This window comes from Seriola lalandi, unplaced genomic scaffold (assembly GCF_002814215.2).
Source record: "Seriola lalandi dorsalis isolate HSWRI2012SDOR001 ecotype SW California unplaced genomic scaffold, Sedor1 jcf7180002003144, whole genome shotgun sequence".
Taxonomy (NCBI): domain Eukaryota; kingdom Metazoa; phylum Chordata; class Actinopteri; order Carangiformes; family Carangidae; genus Seriola; species Seriola lalandi.
The window spans coordinates 1,648-12,537 of record NW_019473800.1 but is presented as its reverse complement, the minus strand read 5'-3'; the positions used below and the strand labels follow the sequence as shown (position 1 = coordinate 12,537).

General features: G+C 39.3%; 1 protein-coding gene across 3 annotated transcripts; it reads right to left on the bottom strand.

Annotated features, from left to right (window-relative positions):
• Positions 1 to 110: 110 nt before the first annotated feature.
• On the bottom strand, positions 111 to 9,780 carry LOC111666821 (uncharacterized). 3 transcript variants are annotated; one of them, XM_087177404.1, is made up of 6 exons: positions 9,357 to 9,780; positions 9,168 to 9,247; positions 9,002 to 9,045; positions 6,548 to 8,315; positions 2,668 to 2,872; positions 111 to 1,090 (listed from the first exon to the last, which is right to left on the bottom strand). In XM_087177404.1, exons 1-6 carry the CDS (start codon positions 9,508 to 9,510, stop codon positions 1,035 to 1,037), a joined length of 2,307 nt encoding a protein of 768 aa, XP_087033530.1. In that variant the 5' UTR covers positions 9,511 to 9,780; the 3' UTR covers positions 111 to 1,034. The 3 variants fall into 3 exon arrangements, with proteins under 3 accessions (XP_087033530.1, XP_087033538.1, XP_087033532.1); XM_087177412.1 differs by having other exon boundaries at positions 2,714 to 2,872; XM_087177406.1 differs by having other exon boundaries at positions 2,668 to 2,869.
• Between the last annotated feature and the right edge of the window lie 1,110 nt (positions 9,781 to 10,890).

Below are 10,890 nucleotides of genomic sequence, written 5' to 3'. Positions count from 1 at the left end.
ATCTCAACTTTACCACCAGAGATGGAGGTGACGGATCACATAATGGGAACTGTTGGAAACTAACGGCTCGTTAATTTGAATTAATGAAGTTTAAAACAGACATTTCAGCATATATTTAAGGTGTATTTATTAGTGTAATGCCATGACTCTACAGCAAAGTTCAGCAAGGTACTATTCAATTCGTTTTAAAGCATGAAAGCTCTGCAAACTCTGACAACGGAATTTCACACACCTGATTTAACATAAGTCAAACAAGTCAAACCCACCAACACAACAACAGAGCATATTGAACAAGTGTCTCATAAGGTAAAGCTGTAAAATGCATCTGGAAAAAAAAAGTGTAATTACTGCATGCTTACTGTTCTGGAAGATCAGATTTATAGAAAATGCTCAAACAGGTGAAAAGAGAACTTACTCCTGATCAAAAAGATAATCAAGGCAATTGCAATCTGACTGAAGTAACTTAGAATAAATAGAACATACATAGCTACTTTATCTTTTGATATTTTTGATATTTTAATCATTTTTGTAAGCAAGTCAAATAGATAAATAATAGTCAAGATAAAAGCACATCAGAAAATAATGCAGAAGAACAAATAATTTAAGCCACTACTTACGCAAAGTCTAATGCTGATGCATACAAGGTTTATACACAGATGGTATGAAGTGTTCTGTCCAAAATAAGCCCTGTTTAGCATTTAGAGGACATTCATTTTCACATTCACAGATCATCATCTAAAAACTAGCACACTACCAGAAGTTTCACAAGTACATGCAGTGAGTTGCAAATTCTGGGTCAAAGACATCCGTACTGATGAGACTGCTGGAGAAGCAGAGAAGGAGTGTTAAAGTTCACAAAATTCACATAACACACCCTCTAAACTGTTCATTTCCTACTGCTAATTTGTGTTGAAAAAGAAAATCACTCCTGGGGTAAAAAGGTATGTCTGAAAGCCAGCCCAGCCAGCTTATGCCAGCCATCTCTCGCTACCTTCCTCCCCCTCTTTCTCTTCATCCAGGTCAGGACAGGGGTGTCACTGCTCTGGCACAGATGTGTCGTCTCTCTCTACTGCCCCCGATCCTCCTGCCTCTAAAAACAGAAATAGGCAAGACGTAGATAAGCACTGCGGAGTCTTGAAAAAAACAGTTTCTATGCAAGCTCTTGTTGTCAAGGTTAAACGCTTTGATACATAGTTACAAACTATAATGTTACTTGTGGGTGGATCTTTTATAAAGAACAAAAACTTTTCATTGAGCTGCTACTTAATGAGGATTCATTTTGAATGAATCTTTCTATAATGCAAATATATTTAAATAGAATTGCTGAGAACTTGATTCCTTGTGATGAGCTCAAAAACCCACTTCTGTTGTGAAAAGGGGGTCTCCCCCAATGGGAGGTGCTCGGGATGCTCAGTTCCAGTCCGACAGGTCCATTAATTCTGCTGTCCCTCTGAAACATATACTGTACCTAAAGCACCTGGAGCTATAAATACATCTCCTACATAAGCATGCAAGGCAGACAGCAACTGGGTTAGGGAGAATCATTGACATAGATCCCTTGAGGCAGCCACATCCCCAAAGAAAATGCAGCTTTGTCTTACTGGAAAAGGTGAAATTTCAAGGGCTGGGCATCGAAAGCCTTCTCTTACTTCTCAAATATTCTCTCTAATTCACACGTTCCTGATAGTTCACGTTCGAAAGCATGATTTGAGTGGATATTTGATGTCAAAGTGTTGTTATGATGTTTAAGAGTTTTATTTTGTACTATTGTTGATTGCAGAAATGTTTGGATTTGGTTTAGAGAAGCATAAAAACTAATCTAAATGCAACTCTTGCCTGTGTTGGAATAATAAACATCCACAAGGGAACACAGAAATTGGACTAATTGAATTCTGAAACCATTTCCTCCTCCACAGTTGTATAAAATAACAATTGGAAAACAACTCAACACTGAGAATGTAACTTGACATTTTCCAGGTAAAACAACCTCTCGTCAACATGTTTTCTCTCTCACCGTTTACCAGCACATCTTGAAGCAGATTCATTTATAACCCCTTTAACACATTAATTAATTGAACGACTCGATCATCGGCTGCTGGAGACCTCATGGGGTAATTAAATGAGTCACTCAGTTATGTATTGCATTAATTACACCTGGTGCGAACCATAAGGGGATCTAATATGTGTATTTAATTATGTATAGCTTTTAAATGGTTTCTTTACCTAGTGATTAAAATGGTAAATCAGCTTGTGTTCCTGCATTGTGTTTAAGTGTTAGGCTCTGTGGAGACATTACGGTCACATGATTTTCCAACTTTCATCTTAAAATGGGACAGGCAGTAAAACCAAAGAAGACTAATGCTCCACCAACAACATGGAGATCATCCTTAAAACATAAGTAGCGATACCATGCAATACTATGTGTATTTGCATTATACCAAACATTTACTTGCTTATTGTATGTAGAATAATTAATCACTTTAACTCAAAGTATCACAAGATTCTGTTCATGGTCAAATATGCAACTTACGCTCTCTACATCACTTACCTTATGTCACCTACTGTAGTCACAGCTCCTGATGGGAGCCTCTGTTAGTCACTAGCCATAATGCCCTCTTTAATGGCATTATGTGACCTAGTCTTATCCCTTGGTTCTACACCACTGACCTGTGTCCCCCTGGCTGCCGTTGAGCACATCCCCAGTGCTGCTCACCTCCTCCCCTTCTGCTTTGTCCTCCGGCTTCATCTTCTTACGGGTCATGTGGCCACGGAAGCCAGCCTGAATCTTGGCAGCAGCCCTGTTGGCCTCGGGGTCATCCAAGGGAATGTCCATGATGTCCTCCTCCTCCTGGGGGCGGCTGCACTCCTCCTGCTAAGAGGACCACAAAGTTGTGGTTTCTCACAGTAGGATAGCATATTACATGAGCATATGAAGATGCACTGGTGGGAGAATCTCATCCTTAACAGACTGTGTAGATATTTTGTACAATTATCTGTGTATGCAATACTGTCTTTTTGGCACCAGGGGATGTGTGCTTGTTGCAGAGTAACTCACCTTTATTACATGACTTCAGTGGGCCTCTGAAGAGGTCAATAAACTACATTAACCTCCCTTTTTTGCGCTCCCTTTCTCCTGTTGTCATACAATGTATGATACAATGCAGGAGAAAACATGTCCAAGTCAGACGATTTCGTGACTAATTACCGTGGTCTGCTGTGTTGTTTTTTTGTTATGGATTGGTTGTGGATTGTTGTTAGCAACAGACAATGATTATAAGATCACAGATAATTGTTTATTATACAAAATAGAGCAATCTGCTTTTTTTGTTAAGAAACAAAGTTGGAGTAAAAGATCGCTGCATGTCTGACTATTTTTAGCTAATTATTCAGATTTCAACTAAACAGGAGTTATTGTTAAAAAAAAAAAGGGTTTAAAATCATCTTTCAAGGAAAAAAAAATTTCTTCAGCTGAAAAGGATGACCCAGCGAAAATGCTACTGCAATCAACAGTAGCTCATTCAGTGACTGAAAGTACAGCAGCCACTGTCCCATAGGAAACGTTGGGTGGGCGGAAGAGAAATTCTGGCTTGTCATAAAGTGTCAGTGGAATAGCGCCAAGGCTTTCGACGGGTTATGTAAACACCAATTCTAATTGTGTGGCGAACACATATCAGCTACACCCTGTGCTTTGCTTATAGAAACAGATTGACATTTCATACAAAGGCAGCCCACAGAAAGAGCCCACTGTCATCCCACTACTTTGGTGAAACAGTGCATCATGTCTCCAGTGAAACCCCTCCAGTGTAGGAGTGTGACCACCCACCTGTTCAGCCAGCATTCATTAGCCTCTGTGTCTGACTGCTCACTGAGCTGCCAGAATCCAGCTCTTTTTCAGCAGCAGAGATGAGAGGGCTGCTACACTGGATTTTGTTGGCTACACCACCTTCTCAGGGGTCTTATTGTTTTTATTGCCTCAGGGTCCACAGACTTAATATTAACATGCAAATTTCAGGTAACCTAATATCACCCATGATAAAAGAGCTTCTTTTTTTTTTTATAATAGAGCTTTATGTACTTACTTCTCTGTGATTAATTTACCATCTTAGAGTCATAAATACACAAATGTTTAATACACATTTTACTATAAGAGTAAAGAGGCAAAAACATCAACAACATGGCAGTATGCAGTTTGAGGACAACAAAACACTAGTAAACACCATTAGTAACTAAGAAGGGGTTAAAAATGAAAAATAAAATCTATTAAAAAAGTTTAATCTAGAGCTTTTACTTACATTGTGACAGTCCATGTCTTACTCTCAAAGATGACTTCAGTCTTCAGCTGAGTTCACCTAGTTTGACTTGTATGCCTCAATTTCTATGTGGACCAAGCAATGCTCTCCTAAAAGAGTCTCCGGTATAATACAGATGTCTCACTGGCTCTTACTAACAATCACTGTATGTTCAGTAACACCCTGCTCACGCAAGAGTGAGAGAGAGAGACATACAGTCAGAGAGAGAGAGGAGGAGAGAAAGAGGGAGGGAGAGAAAGAGAGACCTCCTACAAACATGACAGCATGTGTTCCATCTTTTCAGTCTCATTAAGGTTGCTGACCTACTGTGTTCACATTACTGTTACAGACCTTTAACAGAAGTGCAACATTAACATAACACAGCCTACAGACTTAGGAAGAGTAACTGAAATAGGCTGAATATGGAAACAATTTCAGCGATTTAAAGTTTGACAGTTTTCTAACAAGTTAAAATGATGGAAGCATTTAGTCTGGATATTAATAAGGAATGCGCAAAGTGACTATCACATGGGCCGAGCATCATGAAAACTTCATAAGTTGCAATGTTACAATAATAAAATCGACAAATAAAAACAGATGACCAACATAGAAATACTATGTAAAAGCCAGATGGTCATAAAAAATAATTGCTGACTTTCAAATTGTACTAATAGTGTGGAAATAAAAAAGTGTAAGCATCTTGGACTGTTTTTACACTAGGAGGTGTTATAAATTTATTAGAGGCAGAGTGAGCTAACAGCCCTCTCCATCCCTCTGATCCCAGCTGGTATGGCCGCCCACACTCCTCTGCCAGCCTCAGAGACAAGACGGAGAGGGAGAGAAAGAGAAAACATCCATTTATCTGAGTTATATCTCTGACTTTAACGCTCTCCTGCTGGTTTTCTAACCATTCAAACAATATGTTAAGTTATCCTCACGCCTAATTTCACAAAGCGGACTCGCTTTATCAATCAATTCACTTTTAATTTGTATGAATGATAACCACTGTGTAATTAAATTTACTGTAATCAATCATAATAATAGTTAGTCTGCTCATAGTAGCCTAATCATTAGTGTATCTAACATGGTATTTATCCACCTGAGATGATTGGAGCATAGGAACGTCATTGTGCGAACTTGTGAACAGCGAGTTAAAGGCAAAAAAGTTAAAATAAAAAAAACTACACAAGCCATATGAGATACTGCAGCCAGGTCACTATTACAGTAGATGGCCTATATACTGTAGTTTTGTGATAGCTTTGTTTCAGCTGAAATAAATTTTGCCTGTAAGCAAGAGTATACAAAACAGCACGAGCACAGAAATACAGAAGGTAGTGTTTTACTGTTTAATCAGTCAGTTAGAAACTGCTATTAAAGGTAGATTACTGATACAGATGGTGCCTAGCAACTCTCAGCATCACCATCTCCTATTAATTCCATGACGACACTAAGAGAGAGCAGGATGGTGAGGGGTTACCATGGTAACGTTCTTAGTGCCCCTTCCTACACTCCCTCCCTGCGTATTTAGAGCCCTGTTGGTCCAGACAAATCAGACGGGGCTAACTGTGACAGCAGTAAAAATGTTAAAGGCTTGATTCACAAGACAAATTGTCTAGTCTGTGTTTTATGATGATAGATTATTGAATCAAGTTTCAATCTGTGGAGGCTGTGGTGGCTCCCAAGAGGAGAGTGGATCTGGCACTAACAAAGCAACTGTATTACAGTTTTATGAGCATGCGGCAGAGTAAAGGCCTCAAACAGCATCTTGAACACACCCATATATGAACAAAGAGACAGATTATGCAGAATTTAGAGACTGAGACAAAAATTTCTGTACATTTCAGTTAAGACGATTTTGATTGTGACCCGTTCAAAGTTGATCAGAGCAACTACGATACGTCATCCAGAAAATGAACTATTTTGGAGATGTTATCAATCACCTAGCCCTGGAGAGCCCAGGGGAGAAATAAACGGTAGGGCCACTGTTGACCAGACTCGTCCTTAAAGAGTTTATTTATATTGGCTACCTGAGACAGGAATTGGAACAGAGCAGACTGCAGACCAGCTAAAGACACCTCTGTCTGAAAGTGTATGAACATTAATCCACAGCCTGATGATAAAAGTGGAGGAGATATGGTGAGTTGTACAACCTCTATTTTATTCAAACCCTACAAGTTATGGTAACAAATCAGGGCTATTTTATCAACGCAAAAATGTTCATAATGTTAAGGCATATAAAAATGTGTGAAACCCGTTACCTTGTCACTACTTTTGCCTCCAGGCTCTGTGGCATCCCTCTCAGACCCAGGTGGCCTTTCTTCTCCGTGGTGGTCAGCACCTGTCCTATCCACACTCCGGCTGATGCTTTCCCCTTCACTCTTTTCTTGGACTTCAGAATCAATCTTTCCTTCTTCTACGACATCCTCTTCTTCCTTTGATGTGACCTCTTTTTCTTCCACTGTATCTTTTGCCTGTGACTCTACAAGTGATCTCTGACTGTCCTCTGGTAAATGTTGTGCACTTGCCTCTAAAGTTTCACTCTCTGCCTCCATTGCAGCCGCGGTTGTATATGACTGGGTTACTTGAGATGAATGATTTTCTACACCGCCATCATTAACATCTTCATCCTCCATCTCACTATAACCTTCTGTATGTATGTCCTCTTTGTCTCCTCCATCTGTGTCTGTCCTCTCATCTTCTTTAAGGTCGTTGGACTTTGTTTCTTTCTCAGAATCCTCATTCTGACAAAGTTTGCCTTCTCTTATCTTCTCATTATCCTCATTTGTATGATCGGTTTCAACCTCTGGGTTTTCTTCATCTGCCTCGGTGGTGAGCTGATGTAATGAGCTAACACCTTCTCCCTTCTCATCATTATCATCACTATGATTTAAATTAGGGGCATGTGTGTCCACCTTCTCCTTCATTATATCAGGTGCTTCGTGCTGACTTTCCATTTCCTCCCTCTCAGACTTAAATTCTTTTTCAGCTCCCTCCATTTCGGGTTCCTCGTTGTATTGTAGACCAGATATATTTTGGTCTGTTGCCACTGCAGTAACATAATTGGAGTCTTCCTCCTGTTGCATTTCTAATATCTTAGTCTGTAAGACCTCTACTGATCCCTCTTCCTCTGGCTGTTTCTCCCCGACCTCAGTAATCTGCTGAGCCTCTGGAACATCTTCAAAGCTAATCTCAACCAAAGAATCCTCCTTTGGTATAGTACTACTATCTAAACCACCCTCAATATGAGCTAAACTTTGATGTGTTTCCTCAGAAGAAGCTTCAGTCTCTGTTCCTTCCTCCTCTTTTGTTTTTGCTTCTTGTTGATTGCCCTCAGTGGTTTCAAATTGAGACAGTGATGATCGTGCAAGAGTTTCCGCAGGTTGGGGATTTAAGCTTTCTTCTTCGACTACATGTATATAATTTTCAACAGTGGCTATTTCCATTATTCTCTCGGTTCCACCAAGCTCTGTAGCACAAACGTCCACATCAGCCTGCTCAGAATATGGAAAGACCTCCACTGGTTCTTCAACTTCAGTATTTTCCTCTCTTTCTGAGCCTGTAATCTCCTTATCTACAACTGCAGAGTCTTGTTTATCACCTCCCTCATCTTTTGCCATTCCTAACTCCTGAGCACACACATCTACATTAGAAACCCCACTGAATGATAACAAGTTAGTGGACTCAGATTGATGTATGACTTGGTCTGGAACAGAGCTGCTATCTTTTTCATTAGCTGCCCTGTCAACTTTTTCAAGTGTATTTATTGTTGGGTCTTTCTCTTCCTCAGTCCCACTCAGTTCATCAGACTGTACATCTGCAGCTGGGAGCCTGTTGATGGATTCCCCTTCTGAAAGTCGTTTTTCCACTGAAATAATGTGTTTCTCTGTAATATCATGTTTTCCTTCTTCTTGTGTGCTTTCAGCTAAATCAACTTCTTCAGATACGTTAGGTTGTGAGATCGAAAGATTTGAGGCTTGTGCTGAATGACTTGATTCATCTTCCGTTTGGCACTCAAATGATTTTTCTCTAAAAAAGTACCAATCAAAATGAAAGGCTTAAGTTGAGAAATACTCAGTATGACAAGGGAAAAATTTGATGCTTCTCAGAAACCATGCAAGTATCATAATGCCTGTGTCACACTCATCTGGATCCTGTCACTGTGTTGCTGCAGCTGGTCGTCTCTTGTTGATCAGTATTGCTCTTTCTCACCTTTGACACTGCAAACTTACCACCGCTTTCAATACTGAACTGACGTTCTATGGTAGTTCTGAGCCTCTACACCAAAATTTTTTACATGGACCTCTCTGTAAAGTTGCATTAGATTGAACCATACTATCCATATTCTAAAATAAATTAGTATATACTACTGCATTTGCTTATAAAATCTGAACAAATACTTTTAACAGATGTGCAGTGATTATTTTCTGGCATTTGTTGAGACAATGCATGTATGTCCAAACCTCAGAAAAAGTATAGCTGGGGAGTGATTATGCAAATTTTACCCATGACCTAATTCTATTTCCTAATTTACCTCATCAGGACTACAGAAAACCTCACACCAAATGATGTCTGATGGAAACATTTTAGTAATAAACATGACAAAATAATATTGCATTCTCATGTCCACTTATCACTATCCTTTCCCTCATGTCCATCCTGTCCCTCTCCTGTTGAGCCTCTTGCCTGTTGATAGCACATATAGTGAAACTCACTTGGAAATGGCGATCTCTGGTGCAAGCTCTTTCTCGGGACTAGCCTGTTGGGGTGAAAACCGACAACAAAGGTGTAATGGTAAATAGAAACTCGCTGATAAACGGAGGAGAGATTTATACGCATACTGAGAGTAGTAAGCTAATATATTGTAGGTTAAATTCGTACCCCATTAGCCTTGAATGCATGGTTGTTGTAAAATCGATCTTCCAGTTTAGCAGCCCACTCAGCAGGGTCCATGCCACTCTCTACACGCGAAAAAAGAAATTCAATAATAATTTGACAGTACGTAATAGCATTTGTCTCATTTAAAGGGCAACTTTTACTTGTCAGTTTCACGTAGAAAGTTGGAGTTACCTTCTCTTTGTTTGAGAAGAACATCGAAGTACTGTGCAGCATATTTAGGGATGTCTTCAGGCTGGTCTCGTAGGATTTCTCTGGCAAGTCCCTCGAGGATTGTACCAAACCCTCGCGGTATCCGCAGGTGAGTGTTGGAGAAAGGCACTGACATTTTTTAGGATAAACTTCGACGGTAACTAGGGATATCTGACCAGGAGAAGTTTTTCCACTGTAGCTTATTTACTGTCTTCCCCTTGTGTAGTGCAGAAGGGGAGAAAAGCTAACGTTAGCTGGTAACGTTCTAAAGTACATAACGTTAACTTAACGTTTGTGGTTAAGCATATTAGCTACACACCACTTAAACAGCTTACATATATATATGTAAATATATATTCAGTAAGATTTAGAAAATGTCAAAACATAAGTAATTAGTTACGCCTGTTACCTGAAATGACTTGCAATTCGTATCAACGTTTACTTTTAAATGCTATGGCTAGTGACAGTAGGCTTTTTGTTGATAACCGTTTCTAGGCAACGACTCTGACTACGGATACTGACTAGGCTCAAATGCCATTAAACTCACAAGAAATAAAGTCTTTATTGGTTATAATTGCGGGTTCATAGCATTCTCGAAGCAAACAATATAACGAGTAGCATAAAGCAGCATTATTTACACATAATGTATATTAGCATGTATAGCACAGTCAGACGTGTGCCCCATTTCGCTCCTCAGGCATATGTGATGACTGCATATTCCGAGTTGGTGCTCATCTTGCGGCTGACCTCTCTGGGCATGGGGACATGCAGCCTGTCAGCTGATCGTGAGGCCTGCAGGTAAGACCTTGATTCATCTCCCCACCACTGGAGAGGAAGCAGAGAAAAACTCTTGTAGTATGTTGGAAATAGAAAGATCCACTCAAGACTTTTGTCTCTTAGGTTTAGTCAAACCTAGTTGATAAAAATACCTAATATAAATAAACTGTTTATTGGCTGTATTTCTTTTTTATACAAACCCATACATGAAATATATATTCACTGTCTAATCAAGAAAGAGAAATATAAGAGGTGTTAACATTATGATATAAAATGAACAGCTTTATGATCATTTTAGAAGCTGTGTGACTGTGGAGTTGTATTACAACACCGAGAGCTGTCTCTCAAGTTTAGTCAAACCTAGTTGATAAAAATATCTAACATAAATAAACTGTTAACTGACTGTATTTCTATTTATACAAACCCATACTTATGAAATATATATTCACTGTATAGTCAAGTGAGATAAATATAAGAGGTGTTAACATTATGATATCAAATGAACAGAACATTTTCACCTTAAGCCTTTCATTTTGATTAGTAATTTTTAGAGAAAAATCATGAGTCCCAAACTGAAGACTATCTAAATCTAAACTTAAAGTTTCTTGTCTGGCAACCCTACCGTGACAGATGCTCTCTACATATAGTAGGTCCTTTGTTCACCTAAGACTTGAGCAGGCGCTAAAGCATACATAGCCAAGTAAGTGTTCATTCATTTAAGATTATATAATCTGGGCCT

Excerpts from the sequence above, each read along its gene's own strand:
- LOC111666821 (XM_087177404.1), bottom strand. The coding sequence starts at position 9,510 with ATGTCAGTGCCTTTCTCCAACACTCACCTGCGGATACCGCGAGGGTTT. Across the intron at positions 8,316-9,001 it reads CCAGAGATCGCCATTTCCAA|AGAAAAATCATTTGAGTGCC; the intron begins GTGAGTTTCACT and ends GTACTTTTTTAG. Across the intron at positions 2,873-6,547 it reads GAGGCAAAAGTAGTGACAAG|CAGGAGGAGTGCAGCCGCCC; the intron begins GTAACGGGTTTC and ends TGGTCCTCTTAG.